This window comes from Euleptes europaea, chromosome 1 (genome assembly GCF_029931775.1).
Source record: "Euleptes europaea isolate rEulEur1 chromosome 1, rEulEur1.hap1, whole genome shotgun sequence".
NCBI classification, from domain to species: domain Eukaryota; kingdom Metazoa; phylum Chordata; class Lepidosauria; order Squamata; family Sphaerodactylidae; genus Euleptes; species Euleptes europaea.
Window position 1 is genome coordinate 88,053,063 of NC_079312.1, and position 25,510 is coordinate 88,078,572.

The following is a 25,510-nucleotide window of genomic DNA, read 5'->3' on the forward strand; positions in this document are numbered from 1 at the left end:
GGGGCGCGCTAGAGTTTTCCCTGAAAGAGTTATGTGAACAAAACGGTTTTAAGGGCTAGTTTAAACACGGACACCCCTGGGTCCGTTGGGCTGGCTGGGAAGAGGGCCTTGACTTCCTTTCATTGATTAGGCAGGCCAGACTGGGGAGAGAGAAGAAGGCCTTCAGCATCTCCAGCAGCATTCATCGAGAATGCAAAGGGAAGCCACAACCCTGCAGTTAGACTTTAAGTTGTGGACTTTTTCTTTCTTTCCTTGTTGTTACACTTGGTGTTGTTTACCAATGTACAGCGTGCCCTTCCTGAAGGGCACTGAAGATTTTGTGTATTGTGTTTGTAACCTGCCAACCTGAGAAATCAGCAGTGGCTGAATATGGACTGACACAAACAGGACACAGGGTCTTATTCCAAGACACTGAAAGACTGCACAATTCTACCAACTATTTTGTCAGATTGCACAGAGAAGCCATTGAAATTCATACACATCAGTACAACTTTAACAGAAAAGAGGAGAGTTTAAGAATGAATAAGGCTTGGCTTCCTGTTCTGAAAACCTCCAGACTAACAAAGACTACAGTCAACAATAGCCATGCAGATTAGCTTTGGATTACACACATTAACAGATCACTTCAGGATACAATGGTTCCATATTAACATACCATACCCTCATTAGCACATTATCTTGATACTTACAGGACAATGATTAGCACATTACTTTTGCAGGACAATACTCAGCTCAAACCCAACCCCTTTCTGATTATATATTACTCTTCCTACACCCTTGACACTGAGAGACACTGTCCTTCAGTGTTACTACTCTGAAGATGCCTGCCACAGTTGCTGGCGAAACGTCAGGAAAAAAAATTCCAAGACCACGGTTACACAACCCGGATAACCTACAAGAACCAATGTGTTTGTAATTGTTTGGTTACTTGAAGTTATAGGTTGTGCTGTTATATTAAATGTTTTGCTATTCCATTGTAAGTGATTTCACATCTGTCCACAAGTAGTGCTGTCATTTTATTGAATTCAGAACACACACACCCTTATCCTCTAGTGGGGATTTGTATCAACAGGGTTACAGTAGGAATGCCAGAAGTCGGGGGTTGGAGCAGAAACACGGCGGCTGAGTCTTGCTCTGTCCTTGCGGAGCCCTCCAAAGATATCTTGTGAGTCGTTCCTTTGGAGCAGAGGGGACGTCGGCTGCCTCCAACTCTTGGCTCCTGATGGCTCAGCAGTTTCAAGTCCTGAGATGCTCCTTCTGTCAGGTGTTTCAAGTCCAGCAGGTAAGGCCACCTGGGGGCCAGGTTGCCTGAAGCGCAGGGTTTTTAGCCGTGGCGGAAGTGGTCTTGATCCCCATGGGCTAAAAGCAGATTCTAAAGCATGGAAGAGGGAGCTTCGTGTGTTTGCAAGTGACCAGTGCATTTCGGTTAACGGAAGGAAGATTTCACCCAGGCCTCAAAAATAAAATAAAAAATGAGCACTGTTTGCATGGGAAGAGGCTCAGTGGTGCAGCATCTGCTTAGCAGGCCGAAGGTCCCACAAGGGCTGCCAACCATCAGGTACTAGCAGGAGATCTCCTGCTATTACAACTGACCTCCAGCCGATAGAGATCAGTTCACCCGGAGAAAATGGCCGCTTTGGGCAATTGGACTCTATGGCATTGAAGTCCCTCCCCAAACCCCGCCCTCCTCAGGCTCCACCCCAAAAACCTCCCGTCGGTGGTGAAGAGGGATCTGACAATCCTAGGTCCCATGATCAATCCCTGTCAGCTCCTGTTAAAAAGGAGTAGGCAGTAGGAGATGTGTCAGTATGAAATGTGGGGGTCCATCCTTTGTTTTTGGGGTGCAGAGCTTTTGAATCGCCCTCAATGTCATTCAGGAACTAGGAGATGTGAATAAGGAACTGGGAACAAACTGGCAACCAACTTCAGCCTCCTCAGAGCACTGCCTGAGACCCTGGATAGCTGCTGCCAGGCTGAGAGGACATTACTGGCCTTGATGGGACCAATGGTCTTGATTCAGTCAGGGCCGGGGCTGCCATGAAGGCAAACCAGACGGTCGCCAAGGGCGCAGACCTCAGAGGGGCACGGAAATGGCCTGAGGGGCACTGTTTTAAACAGATTAGTTTCTTGGGGGAAAACGCAGCTGACAATTTTTATTTTTTATTTTAAGATAAGTACTACAACAGTGCTATGGAAAATAATTAATTATAACATCTTATACAAAGTTTTGTAGGAATGCATCAGGCTTTTGCCCTGACCTGGATGGGCCAGGCTAGCCTGATCTCGTCAGATCTCAGAAGCTAAGCAGGGTCAGCCCTGGTTAGTATTTGGATGGGAGACCACCAAGGAATACCAGGGTTGCTGTGCGGAGGAAGGCACTGGCAAACCACCTCTGTTAGTCTCTTGCCATGAAAACCCCCCAAAAGGGGTCGCCAGAAGTCGGCTGCGACTTGATGGCACTTTACACACACACATCAGGCTTTTATTTTTTTTCCTGCAAGACCTCTGTTTTTGAAAATTGGTTAGCAATGGGGGGGGCACAAGTAGTCAGCCTTGCCTAGGGGCGCAAAAAAGACTGGCAGCGGCCCTGGGTTCAGTATAATACAGCTTTGTGTGTCTGCGTTAAGCCAGTGTGGTGTAATGACTAGCGCAAGGGGTCCCCAACCTTTTTGAGCCTGTGGGCTCCTTTGGAATTCTGACGAAGGGTGGTGGGCTTAGCAACCACAAAATGGCTGCTGCAGGGGGAAGCCCAAGTGCAAGGGAGAAGAGAGGAATTTTAAAAAATACATTGGGAAAGAGGAGTCAGAGAGAATAAAACAAACCCTGTGGCAGCAGCTGCCACCGAAACAATGTTATTTTTAATCTGCATAGCTAATCAGAGCTTCAGTAGTGACTCCAAAGTCCTGCTGGGCAAGACCCCTACCTGACCCCACCCAGTTTTCAAAAACACTTGGTGGGTGTCAGGAAGGTGTCGGTGGGCACTGTGACGCCATGTTGGGGATCACTGGATTAGAGTGTGAGACTAGGATTTGGGACAACCAAGGTTGAATCCCTGCTGTGCCCTGGAAGCTTGCTGGATGACTTTGGTCCTGTCACACACACTCAGCTTAATTAACCTCACAGGGTTGTTGTGAGGATACAGTGGAAGAGCAGGAGAATGATGTAAGTGGCTTTGAGACCCCTTGGGGGGGGAAATGGGGTATCAATATCTAAATAAAAGTTCTCTGTAATAATGAGCATTGACTACACAAGAAGGTAATAATAAGCAGCCTCTGATTTCTAGGAGCCTGTGGAATGGGGAATTTCATAATATGATCTACCAAGGACTTTATCTGCAGAATACCTGTCTAGTGCCCAAGTATAATTTCATAAATCTTAACCAGGATTAATAGATTTTAAGATTCTAGCTCCAGTTTCAAGGGCAGGACTCACCAGTGGGTAGGGTCAGGGATTTGACTAGTCGAAACAGATTTGGTAAATAGACCAGTCAAGAATTGGCTAAAAAAAATTAAAAGCATTAACTTTGTGCTTCAGTTAACCAAGAAGGCTGATACTTATGCTAATTCCAAAAAACAAACTTATTACAAAACTAGTATGGTGAAATAATTACTCTGGTTGTTGTTGTGTTGGGAGCCAGCATGGTGTAGTGGTTAAGAGCGGCGGACTGTAATCTGGAGAACCAGATTTGATTTCCCACTCTTATACATGAAACCAGCTGGGTGACCTTGGGCTAGTCACAGTTCTCTCAGAACTCTCTCAGTCCCACCTACCTCACAAGGTGTCTGTTGTGAGGAGAGGAAGGGGATTGTAAATCAGTTTGATTCTACTTAAAAGGTAGAGAAAATCGGCATATAAAAAGGGACTCTTCTTCTTAATTGGGCTTCAAATCTGTTTATGGAGCAAAAACAACTTGGTTGCTGTGCTATATCAGGTAGTGAAGGGGTTTCATACAAGCGTGAATCCTGCCACTTTAGAATTGAACTACTGAGGATATAGCTTAAAAATAAAATAATGGCATTCCATTTAAACATTTGTTGGATTCTGGTCTCCTGTGCTTAACTGGCTTAGATCGAAATAACTCTTTAGGATTGTGCTGTTAGTAATTGGCAGAAAATTCAGCATAGTGAAAATCTTGCTTTAAGAATCTTTTTTAAAAGTAAGATTCTAGTTCTAATAGTTATGAACATAGGCTTGAAAGCATGTGTGAAATCTCATAAGCTAGTGGCTCAGAGCATGAATGTAATACTGTTCATAGCACAAACAGAATAAATTATGCATGATGTGCAAATTGATTTGAATCTCTAATTCAGTTAGGATGCAAAATTCTTATATTTACGGGTTCAGATGATATGCTGTTCTAATGATGGCATTTAGAGCTGCTGTTGAACTTTTAAATATTATGCTGCCATTGAAAAACATTTATGCACCCATGTCTAGTGAGAGCTTGATGTATTGTGTGGTTTGGATGTGCAGCTAACTGATGACTTTACCTGTAATTACATCTTAGGTCAAAAAGAGCAAAAAATGGAATTGCAAAATATGTGATGAAAAGCAGTCAATTCTAAAGGTGAGCACTGAGAGTTTTGTTCTTTGAGGTATACAAACAGAAAGATGTAGCCATTCCTTTTCTCTCAGGCTCTTCTAGTATTTGTGATCTTTTTAATACACTGTGCCACCTTTCCTAATCAAGAAATAGCAAAAAAAAAAAAAAAAAAAAAAGTAGTGGTTTACAGTTCACTTCTTTCTTTACAGTCCATTCCTGAGCTTTCGGTGGCCAGAGATGGCATGGCTGATGTGCCGCAGCTCCTCCAAAGCCGTTTCACAGCCGCTGAAAGGTTTAAAAAAGCTTTTTGTAGGCTTTTTTTTTTTTTGCTAAAAATGGGGATTTTGCCCCATAGAGAACAGTGATGCTAAAAAGAATGGCAACACCATTCTCAACACCAGCATTCTGGGCCGAACAGGGACAGGAAGCTGCCTACAGGCAGCTCTGCCCCCAGCACACCCTGGGAACACCCCCTGGAACGCCAGCGTGGGGATTTGCGCCAGTGGGCCTTTACTGTTTTATGGTCATCCATGGGCTTTTTGATACCATTACTTTTAGAGGAGGAAGAAGAGTTGGTTTTTATTTGCCGACTTTCTCCACCACTTAAGGAAGAATCAAAACGGTTTACAATCACCTTCCCTTCCCTTCTCCATAACAGACACCCTGTGTGTAAGAGTGGGGAAACCAACCCAGTTCACCAAATCAGAGCCTGCCGCTCATGTGAAGGAGTGGGGAATCAAACCTGGTTCTCCAGATCAGAGTCCACTGCTCCAAACCACTGCTCTTAACCACTATACCACACATTTTGAGGGGCATTCCCATGCTGCAGCATCTTGGAAAGCCAACTAACTCCTGCCATTTCCCTAGGTTTACCCCTTTCCTTGCCAGTATTGTTCCACAGTGTTGTCATACCAATGCCCAGCTGGGGTGCAGCGCCTAGTCGGCCTCTTTGCACTTTCAGCCCCTTCCCCAACCTGGATTACGTTCTTTATGTATTAGTCCCTGGATAACATAATTAGAAATATATTGGCGTATGTTGTTGAGATAAATTATGTTTAGGTTACTGAGATGTCTATTGGTATAAATAACACCCTTTAAGCAAATATTGAAAGATGTTTTATACAGATGAACCATTTAATACTTAATATTTACTGTATAATATTGTGTGTGTGTGCATATCAAATCTGTTTTTTTGTAAACATTCGTGTTCATCAATTTAAAAAGTTTATTGTAACAAAAAAATTAAATTAGCTCCATTGATTTTTTGTTTCCTGACATACCTATACTTTTACTTGACTTCATTTTGGACTCAAGATCCTTCTATTTTCTTTTTTAAAAGAGAAACTTTAGGTCAGTTGCTTTGTCCCACCAGATAAGGTGACAGCAATGGGAGCAAGACAGTCAGGTGCCTGAGGTACTTAAAAATAAAAAATAAAACATTAAAAGTTATTAATTAAGATCCAGCACTATAATGTTATAACAATAGTCAATTGCCGCTTTTTTTTAAATGAAAAAGTCGTAGAGGGAAGGGGGATGGCCGTTGCCAGGGGACTGGAACAGGGGAAATATGGGGAAACATGTCATGAAGAAGCCCCATTGCTGCGCCACATTAGCAGCAGCAGCAGCCGCATGGAAACTACTCAAGCCTGCCCCTGTGTGGAAAACACCTACGTCTGCCAAACGTAAAGGGGGAGAGAGATATTTCAAGGATAAGTGCAGCCAAGGAAACCTTCCCAATCCCTGAATTTTTTTAGATTAAAAAAGAGTAGTCCTCCCCCTATGACCAATATATCCATGTCCAGTGTAGTAAAGAAATGGTACACTTTTAATAAGAGAGCCACAGGTATCATTCAGACCACTTTTGATGACCACCCCCCTCCTGTTTCATATCCTTGATGAAACTGGCAAATTGGGGAAAATGCATAAAGGAGACCTTCCGGCTATGGTACTGTGAGGACAGCCACAACTGAGCCAGCTGGCCAGTGTATTGAGTTATTGAGGCTCCCACTGATATATTCAGCGGAAACTGGCAGCCCATGTGACCTGGCAATCCAGAGGAACCAGATCCAGGATTCTCCATGAAGAGAGGCCTCCTCTTCGGGAAGAAAATCATTTGATGTTTCTAGAGAAAACATCAGTTGGAGCCTCAACATGCAGGCCAATTGGCTGAGCTGGCAGTCTGTTGACCATAGGGAATGTTCTCCAAAGGATCAAAACTTCTGGAGCAACAATGAGATTTGGCACACAGGGCCACTAAGGGATTTGTCTCTTTCAAACAAGCTCCAGAGGTAGTTCTGGTTCCTGGAAGCCATAAATGTGGACGTCTTGACAGACCCGTGGCCAGAAGGTCTTGGAAGTCTTGACTTACTGAGTGGGGATTCCTCCCCACAAAAAAAATGGGACATTTGAGCTAAGCCTCATCTTCAGATCTTACGGGATGAATTGCCCCTCAAGTCAGAATGTCTTGCCAACAACATGTTAAGTCCAGTTTTTCATTTTTAGATCACCTCTGTGAGCATTAAAATCCTAAACATTTCTAAATAAATGTATGAGGGTAACTTAACCTCTTCATAAATAAGCACAGAAGCAAGAAAAGCTTGCATTCATTTCAGGTTAAATACAAGTAGAAGCATAATCTTAAATGAATACCCCTGAACAGAATGCTATTCAGAGGTTCAATTTTGAAACTCTTTCCTTGCCAAGGCAGCACTAAAGAGCTGTGGAAAGTATATTTTAATAGGACTTTGTCTTCTTTTCAGGTTTTTGGCCAAGGTTCTGGATCTGATTGTAGGCACCATGTACAAAAATTAAACCTGCTGCTAGGAGAGAGAGAACAGGCATCTGTCAGTATGCCTTGGTATGGTATTAGCAGTCTGTTACCTATTCCTTTGTTTCTTTGTTCATTTATATTAAAACTAAATATACATTGTGCATAATACATCTTTAACTGGAAGTGTATAACCACTCTTCAAAGTCGATGGATATAGTGAAAGCTTGTAGTTAAATTATGTTCCTACCAATCCCAGTGTGTGTTGGCAACCTTGAGGGAGGGTGTTTGTACAAGCCCTTTGTTGCATTTGGAGGAAAATGAAATTGTAGAAGCATCCTGGTTCTTTTTGATGGAGAGTTCAGTATCTGCTAAAAAGCTCTGCTCCTGGGGTCAACTTACTCCTTTATGGCTGGGAGGTGAAACTGCTGACCACAATGCCTTTAAAGCAGCTCCATAAACTTGCTGTAAATGGAGGTTTTGTTCACACTGAGACCACTGTATTGTTTCGCAGGATTTTGGCACACCATCCTTACAGGAATCCTTCTTTGTTGTATTAAACAGACTTCCTTTTTATCCCCTACTAAAAATGCTAGCTTAATAATTTTTCCCCAAATTTTCACACCAGATTTTGTGTCCTTCTGTTACGTCCTTTCATGTAGTTTTCTAAAAGTTGTGTTCATGTTTTAGTGTGTATGTGTGTGCAGGCAAACTCACAAAGTAATACATTTATTACACTTTAAATATGTTGACTTATTTTTAGGGATACTGAAGAACCAGAAGAGAGAGATAACAAGCACACAGTTGCTCAGCTGGAAGAAAAATGGGACTGGCAGGCAAGCCCTCTGGAGCATATAAATAATATCTCAAAGCCAAAATCAAAGTACAGCCAGTCATAAACCCTTAAATCAAGTTAGAGGGGTTGATGACAACTAATCTGACATTGTTTTGTTCAATTATTCTGAAAAATTTGCTAAATGGCTGTGCAAAAAAATTGAGCTTACAGGACAGGCAGCTGGATGCGTTGGGTAATTGAGAAAAGAACTCTGAAAGCTCTCAGTATATGTCTACATGCAATTGCTTATGAAAACCTGCAGTGCATCACGGGAAAGGTGACACTGGGAACAGAAGTTAAGTTGTGTGAGAAGATCTGCTTTTATTTAAAAAAATTCTAGTCATTATGGCTTTGAAGACATTTTTGAAAGTATGCACACCATGTACATATCAGACGTTAGAGGGGTGCCAAATAAGACTTCACGGGTCTTTGTCTTTCCCCATCACAAGCAAAACCAAAATAAATTATAGTAATTTGCTCTTATGAGACTTTCTGCAACTTTGTAGGAAGAAAAGGTCAGCCGTTGGAATAAATATCTGCACAAAAGCTGTGAGGAGGAAGAGAAAATGTTGCATACAGGAAAACAGACCAGCTCTTCTCTGGATAACATAACAGAAGATCCAAGGTGCATGCACACTGTTTTCCTTTTTCTTTTAAATCTGCCAGTGTCATGATACCATGTTTGTTAACATGCCAGAAAACCTGCTGCTCTATGTGAATAGAGCTATGGGCTGTAAATGAATAACCAACAACAAAAACAGGTCTAAGATCTATTTGCTTTCTTCTCCATCCCTGGGTGATTCGTTTTAAGTTAATCATTATCTGGATTTTTAATATCAACTAGGAAATATAAGAAGACCAGCTTAGACAGTGTTGATGCCCAGAGAGCTGAAGAAAATGGAGTTCCTGGATTTGGAAAGAATGTAAGTTTTGCAGTAGTAAATTTCATGTTCTGAAAGACTGAACCCTTTAAACATAGAACTAAGATTGGCATAATTAACATGGCCTCAGTACTCAAAGCCTGCCTAATGCATAGAAATATATAAGATTATGATAGTCTCAACTTTGCTACCTTCAGTATTACCAGTCAGCTATACTTCTTGCTAGTGAACTGGCTTAGTCTTCATAGGCTGACTAGCGTGCTCCCTTCAGCCACTGTTAGAGGCCCTGTTCCCTGATACTTCCCCCTCCATGTGATTGGCCTGCATCTGCCTGGGAGGTAGGACTTAATCTTTCTATGGAAGGGTTGAGTCATCAGCCAACATTAGCATTAATAGAAGCAACTCACGTGACTTTTGCCTGAGAACAATGTGTGTTCTGTCTTAAACCCTCAGAGAAACAAAGATTAATTTTTTTTAAAAATTAATGATCAATTTATTTATCAGATTTGTTACCGGCCCTCTCTGACACAGCTCTGTTCAGCGTGGCTTCACTGTAGATTTCTTGATAGTTCCCTATCTCCATCCCTAAAGGCATTGTTTGGAATCAAGTTCCATTAACTGATAAGATGTACAGGATAAGCTGATATATTTGGTAACTTGATCTTGGAAAAGAACCAATGAGCAAATGTAAGCTTTTATTGCTGTTAGAGGTGCCTGGTTAACGTTGCATCCACATCCCGTAGAACAGCAGATCACCTTCAGCTGCTCGCCCCAGAACAGATCAATGCATGCAATCTAGAGCTGGGTACTGCACTATCACAAAGCAGAAAAGTGCGCAAAAGAGCTCCAGGTGCATGATGCAAAGCAAAGGAAAACAAAACCCCAGGTTTACTTTTCAAACATAGTAGCTTGGTTTATTTTACAAACATAGTAACCTGGTGAAGTCTTCCAAAGAAAATGGCATTGAGGTGCCAGCTCATGCCGCCTTGTAGCTGTTCTCTAGGCCAGGGGTCCCCAATGTGGTTCGTGTGGGTGCCATAGCACCCAGTGACACCTTTCCTGGTGCCACTAAGTGTTTTTAGAAAGTAGGTGGGGCTAGATGCTGCTTTTTCTCAGCATGGATTCTGATTGGCCATTGGAGATTTGATTGGCTGTCACTTTTTAAAAAGTCACTTCAACGGCAGCTGCTACCACAGCACAAGGATCAGTCACTGCAAGACTGAAGGCGTGTGCAAGAAAATATTTTTAAACAATGTGTTCATTTTAAAAGGCATCCTATTAAACACAGCTTCTACCTGAAATGTTGAAGAGTTGCTAACAGTTATGCATAACCTCACTCTCTGCTATTTGTCATTAGCTGTGCCTCTGTGGCAGCCATTTTGTGGTTGTGCCACCACCCTGTGTCAGAATTCCAAAGGTGCCCACAGACTCAAAAAGGCTGGGGACCCCTGCTCCAGGGCATCCCTTGAGTGTTGCACCAAGTTGTAGTTGGGTACGACTACAATTTTTTCCTGTCCTCTTATAGCACAGAAGAAATTCATTCAGCAATTCAGAAAGCTGTGGAAATGCTGCAAAGAAAAGCACGGGGATTTCTACTGTTGAAGGACTTCTGGTACATGCAAAGAATGAAGAGACAGAATTAAGAAATGCTGTTCTTTCTAATCAAAAGAAATCTCTTTCATCAGAGACCTTTAATAGGAGTGTGGCTGCTACTGTATTAGAGTGCCGGGTGCCTATAGTCCGAAGTTCTGCTGCTGCAGGTAATGAAAAAATAGTCAGCTGCATTGACAGCCCCCCAAACTGGCAGCGTATACCAAGGCAGACTGTCTCTGCTTTCCTAGATAAAGTACAGAAGGATAGTGAGCATACTGAAGAAGCCAACATACTAACCGAAAAAAACAAAGATTCTTCATTATTACCTAGTGCTAATCTTCAAAGGATGTTGTCAAAGGAACCGACCTCAATTCCTTTAGTTCATCCTGTTGCTTTCTCTAGTGTTACAGGTCGATACAGTAGCCTCTTTTCTACAGGAGAGGATTTTGATGACTACCTTTGAAGAATATACAGGGATTCTACTTGTTACGTACGACTGACTTGTTTCCTGTGGCCATGTTTATTCATTATTAGATTATTTGCAATGGCTTAGAACCTCAGCTCAAAAACATGGTCTTTAAAAGCTATATTGTGTATTCAAGACATGAGTGTGGGGATATTAGGATGTCGTGCTGTTCTGATAGTGGAAGTCTACCCCCAATAACACAGCTTGTTACACATGAGGACCATTAGCTAGTATTGGTCTTATCTGAAATTGCCAGTGATTTACATTCCCTCCTACCCATGGAAGTATTTCCATCAGCAGAATGTGGACTTTGCCTTTCCCTTCCCACTACAGCCTGGAGGAGGGGGGGCAGTGAATAAAAACCTTCCTAAAATCAAACCCAGTGTTTGTTTACTGTTAGGCACAGTTAAAAGTAGTTGTTACTGTTCTGAAATATGTTCTCTACCTCAGTTCAATTTTGATGTGTGTTTTTTTTTGGGGGGGGGGGGTTCCACCCATGTTATGCTTGGCCAGAAGCTGAAAGAAAGCCTCTTCGCAAGGAAGTGTTCAGCACGGCTCTACAAAGACATGTTTGAGTCTTTGTGTGTGTGTTAAGTGCCGTCAAGTCGCTTCCGACTCATGGCGACCCTATGAATGAAAGTCCTCCAAAATGTCCTATCTTTGACAGCCCTGCTCAGATCCTGCAAATTGAAGGAGTGTCTTTACCCTACAGCTTTCATTTGCCCAGATGTAAAAGCTGTTTGATAAATTTCAGCACTATATAACTAGTGAGATGTGACAACTAATTATTGACAGCAATAAGTTATTGTCTTCATTCAGTTCTTGTCAATTCATACTTGCTGCTAAGGGGGTGAAGAAGCGTTGAAGCACAGGTCATCCTCATAATACATAAATGAGGTTGTGGATTGCCATTTTCAAGAGTGCAAAAGACAATAGGGATGGGATGCTCATGCCCCCCCAGCTCACTTGTACACAAGTCCAGAATCAGAAAAGTAATTTCCTTGTACAGCCAAATAGCCAGTTCCTACTTTAAATATGGATTTGCCTTGTGAAGGAGACCCGCATGGACTTGTGGAGAACATCTCATCTTCCCCTCATCTCTTCTTTGGCTTCCCTGAAAGCCCCCCTCCCCATAGTCTGGTCAAATTGCACAGTGCTGTCTGGTCGCAGTTGTGCAGTTTTGGCTGTGCCAGGCCCAGTTGCATGCTGGAGAACCCTCAAGGGGACTTCACTTTCCCCTGTATACCCTCCCCCATTTCCTCTTTCCATCCTCCTGGAAGTGTATTAGGCAGAGACTGACTGACCCAAGTTCACCCAGTTTGCTTCTACAGCAGAGTGGGCATTTGAGCCTGGATCTCCTAGTCTGAAATTGTAGCCACACCACCACACTGGTTTTGTGTGGTGCCTGTTTTTGCATGGCAGCAAGTCACATTGTGGTTGTTGCCAGGCCTGAAAGACCTCCCTTAGAGGCCAAAACACCCTTGCAAAGAACCACTAACCTCTCCTCTGCCTTTCATTTAAGTATTTATTAGTCGCCTTTCTTCCTGTGGAGCTGAAGGCAGCTTACAATATTAATAAAATAGCTTACCTAAAAAACAATCACAATTTAGGACTGCTTTAATTAAATGCAGCCCTAAATAAAACCATTACTGACAGAAACCAAGGCTTGAAGGCTGGCAATGCTGTTTTGTTTGCCTAGCAACCTCCACAATGGCCACTGGAATCTCCTTAAAGGTACAGGTGTTGTTAACCCCCCCAATATATTTCTTTGAGATTTATTTTTTTCCTACAACTTGAAGCTTTATTTGGTTTTTAGAAAGAGCTGTCTTATCTGTTCATGGCTCCAGTTTCTAGTTTTAAGAATCCAAAGGTTTGGCTTTGATTAGAATTAGTTATATTGATGATGTATAGAGACAATAGCAGTGAAATGGGTAAATGTGGAATATATTTTTTCTGATTTACTACTAAACATCCTATACCTTAAGAGGTCTGCAATTAATACATTCAATACAAATTATGTGATGATTTCTTAACACACTCACCCAAAGACAGCCAAACCTAAACATGCATTGAAATTCCTGACAGCTACATGAAGTATATCACAAAGTATATGACAGGGTGAAACGGGAAAAGTGTGAATGTTTATTTTTGTAGAATGAACAAAGAAAGAAGAATCTGATTATTGTAGTAGGCAAGATATAAAAAGTATGCTATTCTGTGGAGCCTTTTTCGATCTTTCAGTATTAGGAGTTGAATAGGTGGTGTTAGGGAGCTGCTGAATGCTTGGCGTACTGGATAGTATCCAGCGCTGCCCCAATATCATATTTCTTGGAACGCAGCAGATGAGTGAGCCATCCTCCTTCATCACTGAATCCCATGGACAGCATCTGTGACAAGGATTCAATCAGGCGGGGATCTGCATCTGTAAAGATGAAAGCAAGATGTATCCAGGAAGAATTAGTTGGCCTCAGTAATATTTAATATGCAACACTAGAGTTAGAATGGTCACTGTCATCAGCAGCATGAAGCTACTCATGTTATACTTTACTGACTAACTAGCACTAACCCACTTCGAAAGAATCTAAGTCAATATTTTGCACAGGAAAAGTAGCATAAATAGAGTAAAATAATGAGACTGATATTAGATATCTGATATCCTTGAAGCTGTAATTCTTTCCTTGAAGCTGTAATTCTTTCCACAGGTGAAGTGTTTATCAATTTTATTCATTTAATTGGCTACAAGGTTTGCAAACAAGAAGAGCAAAGAGGTGTAATTTAAGATACAACTATGCATAAGCCTGTTATCATCATTCTTTCCTTTTCAAACTAGAAAGTTCTTACATGGTCTTCCAAACTCTCATTACCTGGTGGAAGATGAGGGTAGACTGCAGCCTCTCTCAAGCCTGTTGGTCCTGGGTTAGCAGGAGCCTGAGTTGGATCCAGGCAGCATGGGGCATCTTCTTCGGGCATTTGTAAGGATTGCAGCTCACCAGTAGAAGGATCCACTTCCTTTGAAGATAAGTGGGTCCAGTCCTCATCCCCCGCTGAACTACTACTGGATTCAGCTGGTTCCTGGGATCACAAATACATTATGCAAATCTGTTACTGAATACTGAATTTATTAGTAATAGAGCCACTAGTGCTGGAATTGGTTAAATTATACCCAATTATATATAGCAGTGCTAAAAATCTGTTTTCAGCCTCCAATGTTAAGATGGGAGAGTAAAAACTTTTAAAACTGTATAGTAGATACAGCAAGAATGACATGTATTAGATGGCATATTCAGATACTCAAATGGAATTAAATGCTACCATTCAAGTTTCAACTACTTTGCTCCATAAACATTTAAAACACTTTACTACATGCCAGGACGACCTACTAAAAATCTTTCTTCTACTGTCCTTTATATTTTGGTTTATTCACTGTTTAGCATTACAAATGCCAAAATTTTAAGTACTTAAAACAAGAACTTGTTTAATAAAATGCTAACATTGGCAAGCTTCAGTACTAGCCTTAGGCTCAGTTCAGACATCATAAACAAGTTTAGGTTCACAAAATATGAACCTGGCTAATAGTCAGGTTCATGTGCCCCTTTCCCGTCTCCTCATGCAACTTCCTGAGATCAAAGATTTGTTTTCAACTACTCTGTGTGACATTCAGTTGGAAGTGCCTTAACTGACGCTTGTTTCTCCCATACACAAGGGCTCATAAACAGGATTAAAACGTGGTGAAGAACCCCAGTAACGGGAAGAAACAAATGTTTGTTAAGACATTTGAATTCAACTACCACAACAAATTAGTCTGTGGAAGAGTTGTGTCTTAATTTTACTGACACATTTTTGGGGAGAGGGAGCACACACAAGTTCAAGTGTTGGCAAGATGTGCGCCCATCCTCTTGAGCACATGTTCCAGCAGGCGTTCACTGACTTTACAGCATGCCAGTGCACATTTCAGAAACTGCCAGGTCTTCATTCTCATACCTGTGACAAGAGACTATCCTGCTCCATCTGCATAGGGGGAGAATCTACCACCATCTCCTGAAGCTGTTCAGTAACAGCATCCTCTGCCTCTGAAGCTGGCTTGCTCTTACTGCTGGTTTCTGATTTCGACTGGTCACCTGAGCTGCTTCTAGGCCTGGCACTGCCCTTCTCAGGACTAGGTGCGGGTGCCACTTTGCTTCTTTTTCCCTGGTGCTCCACGTCAATGTCCACATCAATGCCTAGAAAAGCAATATGTATGACAGGTAGAATCAAATGAAATTTAAGATTTTGAAGATAGAAATGTAAATATAGACAGTTATGGATTTACATCTCTGCCAATGCTAGTTAGCATGGCAGATGTCCCATACCCTAGTCAAAAAGCCAGAAGACAAGCTGTGTTTTCCTGCAGTGCTATCATTTGGGGAAAATGTGAAGGTACGTTTGCATTGAAGATGGGCAACCCCATTGACTATTCTGAAGTCTCTGGCATATCCTTAAATTGATTATAGTCTACACTGCTGTGAAAAAGTCAAGTACTTTTTTGTTTTTCATAATATAGTAATTTAATGCAAGGATCAACAGAACTTCAAGAAAATCTCTGGAGTGACAGCCACTTTGCCCCATGTCATACTATCCTTGATTTGGGGTGGGGGGGTGGAAAGTGCCATCAAGTCACAGCTGACTTATGGTGACCCTGTAGGGTTTTCAAGGCAAGAGACATTCAGAGGTGGTTTACCATTGCCTGTCTCTGCATGGACTGAGAGTTCTGAGAGAACTGCGACTGGCCCAAAGTCACCCAACTGGCTTCATGTGTAGGAGTGGGGAATCGAACCTGGTTCACCAGATTAGAGTCCACCGCTCATGTGGAGGAGTCCACCATTCTTAACCACTATACCACGATGGCTCTCCATTTTGTGCTGCTCTCAAATAAATGAAACTACCTCTGGATACGAAGACAGGCTTCACCTACATTAGCCCCAGAGTTCCAAATTAAATCATTTGGGAGGAACAGATAAGACAATAAGTAAGTGAACAGAGGAGCCATTTTTCTTGGGGGGGCGTTAATGGAAGCAGCACTTATCCATTCAGCAACAGAAAGCATAACTAATACTTAGCTACATGAAAGGAAATGCTTACCAAGTGGACTCAGAAATGCTGCAACACTTTCTCCAACATTCTTCAAGAAGGTGACGTTGGGATCCTGAGACTGGTTGCTAGAAGCCTCTCCTAAAAAAAAAAAAGTATCAGTGTGCAAGAGGAGACATATTCAGTATAAAGTTCGATTCATGTCTTCATGAACTCTATTTGGTTCATTTGCAGTTTTAATGGTCATTTGGTGCATAGGAAAACTTAAGCACATTTATATAAACCAATTCATTTGAAATCAACTCAATTTCCTAGTACTGAGTTGAGGACTACAAGGGGGTGGGACAGGTATTTAAAAAGTACGTTTTATTCAGGCGTATCAGCCAGGATGAGCTATCAAAAAGTAAAAATTACCTTGCTCTGGAGTAGCATCTGGGACAGTGTTACTGGTATCATCTTGCGCCTGACCAGGGTTCTGACAACGGCCAGGGCAAGAGTGCCCCCAGCCTTGCATCCATGGAAAGGGGACACCATGTCGCATCCTGCGATGCCATCGACCTCTAGGAAGCCACTAAAGGAAGATAACAGCATGTTAGCTGGATGTTGCTTTTAACCAGTTGTCCCATTATCTTAGGCAAAACGGTCTCTAACCACCTTTTTATAATGACCTCTTTCCCCACATGGCTCACCTCCAGTGGATTGAGCAACGGACTTTGAAACATGATCATGTTGTGTTCCTTGTGGGTGCCTTTTCCCTCGCAAGTGCTGCACAGGTCATAGTCTGGACAAACACTACACTTGAATCTGGCACCCACAACTGGACCATCACAGCCATCGCAGACCACGTTGGGGTGCACCACATTTGAAGGACGCTCCTGGCTGCAGGACTGGCGATGCAGGTGCTCGCGTTTCAACTCCTTTTTCTCTGAAGGACACAGAAGTACAAATTGTCCCCACATTGTTACCGAGATGAATATGTTACAATCCAACATTAAAATATTGCTCAGAGTTGCAAGACAAGAGCACACAACCACAAAACAGAGGGACAACACTAGGAAATAAAGTGTATTTTATTCTTCCCACCAACTGGTATTGCCCTTACAGAAGCTAAGAACGTAAGAAAAAACCATGCTGGATCAGGCCAAGGCCCATCAAGTCCAGCAGTCTTTTCACACAGTGGCCAACCAGGTGCCTCTAGGAAGGCCACAAACAAAATGACTGCAGCAGCATTTTCCTGCCTGTGTTCCACAGCACCTAATATAATAGGCGTGCTCCTGTGATAGTCAAGAGAATAGGTGTGTATCATGACTAGTATTAATTTTGACTAGTAGCCATGGATAGCCCTCTCCTCCATGAATATGTCCACTCCCCTCTTAAAGCCTTCCAAGTTGGCAGCCATCACCACATCCTGAGGCAGGGAGTTCTATAGCTAGAGCTATGGATATGAGCAAGTCTTGATCTCTTTAAAAAATGTAGTGTTTGTTTAGGTCAGGTTATATGTAAATAATTATCGTACATTAACAGAAATGTGAGTCTTTATTTCAGCTTCATATTTCTACAGAGCAGCCATCCATGCATTTTTATTCCACTGCCTCCAAGGAGAGCTCAGGGTGGCACACTAAGCTCCCTCAGGGTCACCCAGTGCACTTCGTAGCTGAGCGGGCATTTGAACCTGGGTCCCCTAATCCAGCACTCTAACCACTACACCATACTGAGTCTCCAGTAGGAAACTTTCAGTGTATCCCTAAGCAGCGTTACACCCTTGTAAGAAGTCTATGGGCTTAGAAGGATGTTGAGTGTCATCCTGAGCAAAGTTGATATCAATTCTAAGGCATGTTAGAATAAAAAATGTCATGATGTTGTAGATTTAGTTCTCAATTCACATTTACAACAGCTTGCATTTAAGTGCTAAGACATTTTTGTAAGATATTGACTTCTTCCTCAAGATCACATTTTGGCCCAAAAATGATTGAAAAGCATTAAAAAAAGCTGAGATTCTCTTCAATCTGCACTTCTGATTAAAATATGTTATAACCAATGGCTACACATTAGTTAAATTATGTTCAGTGTTATGTACATGCAGAAAAACCTAAACAGATGCATAATTAACAGTCCAACCCTTTGCATAATTACTGCAGTCCAAGCCCACTGGTTTCCAAAGGCTTTGACTAGAGGAACTCTGCGCTGGATTGAATTGTGAGTCATCTTACTGAATGGGTTTAAGCATTTGGGGTGGGGGATGCTACTCGTCCTGCTTATATGAGGTTTGTTTGATCCTTTTGGCCTAGCTGCAAGGAGATGAGAAAGTAAACCTGTTTCTGAGTTCTACCACTTCAGGTTGTTGAACTGTACTCTAGACTATACCTGAGCTGCTAGAATTACTCCAGAAGAAAACAACACTTGTATTACTCAATTCTGAAACAGCTTGCAACAGCTACCATAAAATAAGCATTGTGAAAATGAATAACTTGAGGAAAAGATGAGAAAGCAGAGAGATTTATGAACTCCAAGTGCTGACATTTAGTGCCTCACAGGAACTTGAGTTGCACTGGCAGAAACCACTTTGGACAGCTAACTGGAAGCCAGCACATTTGTGGCTTTTTGCCAGTGCAACGTAATTCCCTCTGAAGCACTGGGAGTCAGCCCTTGGGAGTTAAGTTTCTCCGCTTTCTCACCTTTTCCTCCAGTGATCATTCTCAGAAGTGGCCATTGTTACAAAATGACATTCAACTGCATAATACAGATTTCCTTTCTTGGTTGTTCCTGAGTCTCTAGAAGGCAACGTAACAGCCACCAAGATGAAAAGGAGGCAATACTTAGTACTAAATTGGATCAAATGAAGCAAGGTTACCTTTAACGTAGATGCGGAAAATGCCATCTTTTACATAGGGCATGGCCAGCTGCAGTTCTTCATCGCTGGAAAAAGCAATCATATCTCCATCTTCATCTGAAAGAAGAAATAATATTAATTGTATAGGACAGAGATACACCTTTTAATTTGCAAATTGAGGAGCCATTACAAAGGCCATAAAATAATTTTCTTATTAGTCTTTAAGGTGCTACAAGATTCCTGTTTGTATTTATTGCATTTATAGCCTGCCCTCATTCCCAGCAAGCCAGGCTCAGAGTGGGTTTTTCTTTTCAGCCGCTGTTTTCTTCAGTCACATGGAATCCTGTAATAAAGCTGTTTAAACCCATCGAGTCTACTTGACTCTACTAGCGTACCTTGCATACACTTCAACTGTGCATGTGTGTTTCAAAAGAAACAGCCTTGTTAAGTCAGCTGTGTGAAAATGTGAGGGCATGCTACTAGTTAGCTGATACACAGATGAAAGAAATGTGAGTCACTGCTGAAAGGTATGCATGCCTTCTCAACTATCAATTGTATGTTCTTCTATTATTACAGGGGGAGTGGGATGCTAGTCTCTTGTAAAGCCGCACTAAAGCATTAAGAGGCCAATTATGTAAAGCTATGAAGATTATACATAACACAGCTACAGAAAACACTGAAAGACTAGAGGCTTTCTGTACTCTACTGTTCAGCTTGAAAAGCACTCCATTTTCCCCCCTATCAGGGCAAGCAACATTTAAAGGGTCTCTCCGTTTCAAGAGTGCCTTAAAAACAGCTGGTGGCATCATCAATGGTACAAATAAGCCTATGGCAGTCTGGTATGATCTTGAGTCAAAACTGAAAACCGCACATGCTAAATGGCAGGCAGGTATAAAGTAAGCGGTACTCCTGTTCGATCTTTGGAAAAGCCAACAGTAGACATGTTGCCAGACTCCCTTCCTGGGAAATAGCATTCAGATGTCAACCTCATAACCCTGTTCCCCTCACCAGTACACCACATTGCACTTAGAGTACTCATATATTAACCACCATGACTTTTCAAAAATAATCTTGCTGCATATCCAATTTTTGTCGCTCTCATACAAGATCGTTGTGACAGAGTGCCTCCTTAAAAGTATATTCAAGATCAACTAGCACCAATCTGATCATCCCTTAATTTCACTGGTCCGGTCAAATAGGCCTGTGCAAAATCTGACGTCACCATACGGCACATAAACTGCAATAGTTAAGGAACAGCCAAAGGGTGGATCCCCACCAATCTTTCTTCATGGCAAACTGCAGACTGTAACATGTAATGGGACTACATTTGAGCCTGAACTAAGTGAGGCACAGCATATATATATTAGTAACATTTCAAGCCTATGAATTGTGAATTATCTGGAAGCAAAACACCCTCTTAATACCTGCAGATTGCCACGTCTAGAACAAGTAAACCAGATTTCTAAACGAGGGAAGATGGCTTCCAGATAGCGTTGAGATCTTGTCTCCATTGGTTTAGAATTTAAGCACCGATTATGGAAAAATACTGAATTTGTGGGAATGCAATAACCATTCCAAGGTATTTAGAGCAGAACGCCTTGCTAACCTAGCCATTTTAAAAAAATAAAATCGACAAATCTACCCGTATCATTAACCGCTGCACAGGCGGCAGAAACTCCACAGATACAACTGCCCCGTCGCCTGGCCCTTTCAGAAGGCCTACACCTGTCGAGCTGCTGCCTGTCACACAGTAATAACTGCCTTGCGCTTCCGGCCTTTAAAGAGACCTACCCCGTTATTTGCATGAAAAAAAACCCTTAATATCCATCGACCTGCTGATAATGAGCTCCCATTTAGGGCTCCCTGGGGGGGGGGTCTGCTACGCTACCTTGAACAGCAGCTTTGCACCCCGATTTTCCCGACAGAGAGAAAAGCGGGGGGGGGGAAGGAGGGAGGTAGAAGGGCTGGCAGCGACGACCACCCCGTCCTCTCGGGAGGCGCACTCACTCACTCACTCACTCACCCTTGTAGTACATCTGGAAAGCGCCGGTGGCCGCGGCGGCGGCGGCGCTGGCGTTGCGGAGCAGCCCCTGGAAGAGCTCGACCACCTTGTCCCGGATGGGCTGGTACAGGGCCGGCGCCTCGACGGCGAAGCGGCGGATCTCCCGGGACGCGTCCTCCTTGCCCAGCAGGTAGGCTTTCACCGTCAGCGGAGCCATGGCGGAGCCGTCGGCCGCGGTGGCGCAGCAAAGAAGTGGCGCGCGCGGCCCGGGACGCGGAGGGGGTGCGCGCGCGAGCGAGCGGGCGGGTGCGCGGGGACCGAGAGCGAGCGCCGCCTTTCCCCCTTTGCAAGAGAGGCGCCTTTGCCCTTCAGCTGTGCCAGGCGCCGCCTGCCCGCCCGCGTCTTATAGGCGGCGGTGCAAGGAGGGCGGGCTTCAGCTGGGAAAATCCCCACCCTCGCCAGGGAGAGAAGAGGCGGGGAGGCGAGCATCATAATAGAAAAGAGCAGGAGTCCAGGAGCACCTTAAGGACTCACAAAACTATTTTCTGGCAGGGTATAATAATAGAAAAGAGCAAGAGCATAATAAAAGAGCATAATAATGGGAAATAATAATAATAGGAAAGAATAATAAAAGAGCATAATAATAGAAAAGAGCAAGAGTCCAGTAGCATCTTAAAGACTAACAAAAATATTTTCTGGCAGGGTAGGAGCTTTCGTGAGCCACTGTGGAGCATAATAATGGTCGCGATAATAATGCACGGGGGGGTGGACTGGGCTCCCTCCCCCGCTAAAGCTGCTATTGGCGGGGGGTGGGGTTGAGGCTCAGAGAGAGATCCCAGAGAGGAAAAGGCCATTAAAAGCTGCAATGACGGCATGCTTGTTGGTTTGTTGTTTTTTTCCCGGGAAAGAGATGCAATTACCCTTTCAATGACACCGAAGGTGGCGTCTTACTTTAGTTTTCCTGTGTGGTTTGGAAAGGGTCTGACAGCCAACACGGGCCTTTAATAATAATAATAATAATAAACCCTCGTGTAAGCATTACTCAGCATTTTCTGGTTTTCCGGCATACAGGGAAACCGGGGCGACCGGGGGGGGGGAGGGGGAGGACTAGCTTGGAAGCGGGCGGTTCGAAGACCGTCTGCAAACAAGGCGGAGTTTGAAAAGGAAAATCACGCGGATGCACGTGTTTGTTGACCTGCCTGGCTGGGTGGAGCTACCTTGTGTCAATTCGCCCGCGCCGTGCTGACTCACTGTAGCAGTAGCTGGGAAAGGCTGGGAAGTGCCTAGTAGGCCCTGAGCAGCATCCTAGTTTTCCTGCCCAGCCAATCCCTACAGTTTTTTAGCAAGGAAACGAGGGGAGGGGAAGAAACCACTAAACCATTCGTTTTCTTGTTAAACTGGATTCCATTAACAGAATTCCATTAATAGAGTTGGCCCTTCTGTTCCTGGTTTAAGGGTGGGTTATTAGCAGGTCTTTTAAAAGTAACTGTCTTATTTAATACTTAGTATCTTTTTATGCCACCCTTCCTACGAGGAGCTTGAGCCAAATACTTGTTTTCCATGAGGTATTCTGTCTCTGAATACATTACATTACCGCAGAATTTTATAAAATCATTGTGCTACTCGTTGCTTTGTTTTCAGACCTTTTCCTAATGTTTCCTCTTTTGAGTGGTACTGCATGATGGGAGCAGAATCTCAAGCATCTTTACACAGAAGTAAATCCATCTGAATTTAGTGGACTTTTGTAGTAAGCACGGCTAGGATTGTAGCCATGCAGTTCATCTTATGCATGTTTACTCAGAAATAAATTCGGCTGAGTGCAGTGATGTCTGTGTGTGTGAAGTGCCGTCAAGTCGCAGTCGACTTATGGCAACCCCTTTTGGGGGTTTTCATGGCAAGAGACTAACAGAGGTGGTTTGCCAGTGCCTTTCTCTGCACAGAAACCCTGGTATTCCTTGGTGGTCACTCACATGTAAATGTACATAGAATCAGTCTAGTTAAATGCTTCAGCAAACCAATCATTCATCTTTCCTTAGTAATAAGTCTCATGTACTTCTTTGGGACTTCTTCCAAAGTAATTGTGTGAAGTTTATCTGCTGTGACCTCTCTCCTGAATAGCCGCAGCTACTTTAGATCTTGTCAGCATCTATGTGAAGAGGGTTCTGATGTATGGTTTCTTCACGCAGGGAATAACTACCCTGATCAAGAATGGTTTCTGACTCTCTCTCACACTGTTTCAACTGCAGCGGAAGTATTGGCATCACACAGAGGCTTATGAAGGTATAATGCCTTCCTTTAGATAGGCCAGATGTGGACTGTAGTATGCCAGTTGCAGATCCATCAGACTCTCACTCTGACATAGAGTTGCCAGCTATCCTGTCCTTTAAATGGAAGAATGGTATTTACCAGGTCATAATTTTCATGCCAACAGCTTCAGCTGCCCATTTCTACACGTCAAACCTCTATGAAAGTGACGGCATTTGCTCCCAGTTCTGATTGCAACACTGCTTTGGAATAGCCTTATTCATGGGTACAAGATTTTTCAGATTTATTTCAAGGTAGAAAGAATATGGATTGGCTCCCAGAGTATGCTGTGGATTGGGATGCAACTACTGTCATAAATGTCTCACTATTGCTACAACTGGCATTTTGCCAGCCAGGATCTGATCCATTCTATCTAAAACAACTGTTTTTGTGTTAGCAGTTGTTACTAAACATTACATTGTAGTAATATTTTTAAACCATGTAATCCTTTCTTCCACATATAAACATCTCTGTTTTCATCAGTCTTCTTACTTAGAATTTAACTTTATTACACAAAAGGCTTAATGGCTGGATGTTGGAAGCAACTGAAAGAATCAATAGCTAGAGCATGAAAAAGCTGCAAATGAGAAAATTAATGCAGATGTGCTTAATGTTTCCATCTGTTAGTGTTATGGAAATATGATTTGCTTCACCTGGGAGTGATTTAGTCAATCTTCTGCACGCTCCAGCATCTGCTAGTGGGATGGGGCTTGTCAGAACCATTAAGCCTCTCCTGCAACATATGTACACACCTACAAATCAACAATGTTTATGTTTTCTGATACTACTGTTATTTTACAGCAGAGCTTCTAAACACTTTGATTCCAAATGCAGTGATGGATGTTCTAGTGTATGACCACATGTTCTCTAATGGTTCATTGTACAATGACAGTGTAGACAGGCTTCAGGGCTTTAAACAGATCCCAAGTACCCCTGTCTTCTATTACTAGGAATTAGATGCAGCGTCCATAAAGGGTCTTCAGTGGATGACTCAGTTTTACTGCTTCAGCTAGCATAATGGAGGCAAGCAACATTAGCATTAGAAGGTGTGTGGATAGAGTTGCCAGGTCCCTCTTCGCCACCAGCGGGATGTTTTTGGGGCGGAGCCTGAGGAGGGCAGGGTTTAGGGAGGGGAGAGACTTCAATGCCATAGAGTCCAATTGCCAAAGCGGCCATTTTCTCCAGAGGAGCTGATCTCTATCGGCTGGAGACCAGTTGTAATAGCAGGAGATATCCAGCTAATACCTGGAGGTTGGCAACCCCAGCCTTGTTGAGGAGCGACTGCCTTACTTCAAGGGAATTGCTGTGTACCCCTTTTAGAGACTTAAAGGGAGCTTTGTCAGTCTTTCATGTGTTATAAAGACAGAAGCAGGAAAATGAAATTAACCAAATCCTTAAGGGGAGATGTGTACTGGAGAGTGCACAAAGAACCCTCTGCAAAAGTTTCATGACATGGGGGAGGCATTTCAGTGAGGGCAGGGCATATTGTTGTTATTCTTCTCTCTTTTTGTTTGTTTAAAGGGTTGAATGGGCATTCACATCATTGGTAAAGAAAAGACGGAACTGTAAACATGGCAGACTATCCCTGCTGTGAAGGTGAAGCACAAAGGTAATTTATATTACTAGTGAATTAGATGGGAGACAAGCAGATCTTTCCTTAGGCTCAAATGGTAGTAACATCAGGACAGTATCAACTTGGATGTTATTCAGAAAACTACCATCAGAGCCAGTGCTTGCTAGAGTCCTGTCTTAGGGATATGATAGTAAAGTGTGTTGGATATCTTTTTTCTCAATAAAGTGAGTCTCCCTTCTACCATCAACTGAAGGCTAATGCTTAGAAATCTTAACTAGGGCCATTTACACATAGATTGGTCTTTTATGTATGGGCACTTTGACTTTCTCCACTGGTTGGACTCGTTTTTCGCTGGGGTTATGCATGAGTTTTCTATCCCTTAGAGATGATGTCGTGCCCAGCCCACACAATGTCCAGGTCTTCCCGATCCTGTTGTAACATGATTCTTCAGTCTCCCCTGAGATCAGCCCAGGTCAAATCTCCCCATTTCCATGCATAAGTCAAAGCGTGGGAGAGGGGAGCTGGGAGGATGACATTTTTCTCACAGTAAGACTACAGCCAATTACAAGCAGCGTTTTCAGGGTGTGGAGACTCAGACACTTCTGGGTTTCTCCTGGTGATTCTGCAGTACTCCGGAAACCCCCAGGAC

General features: G+C 43.0%; 2 protein-coding genes across 2 annotated transcripts; one reads left to right on the forward strand and one right to left on the reverse strand.

Annotated features, from left to right (window-relative positions):
• Nucleotides 1-1,200: 1,200 nt before the first annotated feature.
• MRNIP (MRN complex interacting protein) lies at nucleotides 1,201-11,082 on the forward strand. Its single transcript, XM_056847640.1, has 7 exons — nucleotides 1,201-1,303; nucleotides 4,508-4,567; nucleotides 7,303-7,400; nucleotides 8,074-8,146; nucleotides 8,652-8,770; nucleotides 8,990-9,068; nucleotides 10,552-11,082. The coding sequence occupies exons 1-7, from the start codon at nucleotides 1,223-1,225 to the stop codon at nucleotides 11,080-11,082; spliced, it is 1,041 nt and encodes a 346-aa protein (XP_056703618.1). The 5' UTR covers nucleotides 1,201-1,222.
• A 2,243-nt stretch (nucleotides 11,083-13,325) lies between these two features.
• On the reverse strand, nucleotides 13,326-21,202 carry SQSTM1 (sequestosome 1). Its single transcript, XM_056865499.1, has 8 exons — nucleotides 21,006-21,202; nucleotides 19,004-19,099; nucleotides 16,842-17,077; nucleotides 16,567-16,723; nucleotides 16,204-16,293; nucleotides 15,067-15,305; nucleotides 13,950-14,157; nucleotides 13,326-13,507 (listed from the first exon to the last, which is right to left on the reverse strand). The coding sequence occupies exons 1-8, from the start codon at nucleotides 21,199-21,201 to the stop codon at nucleotides 13,350-13,352; spliced, it is 1,380 nt and encodes a 459-aa protein (XP_056721477.1). The 5' UTR covers nucleotide 21,202; the 3' UTR covers nucleotides 13,326-13,349.
• Nucleotides 21,203-25,510: the final 4,308 nt, after the last annotated feature.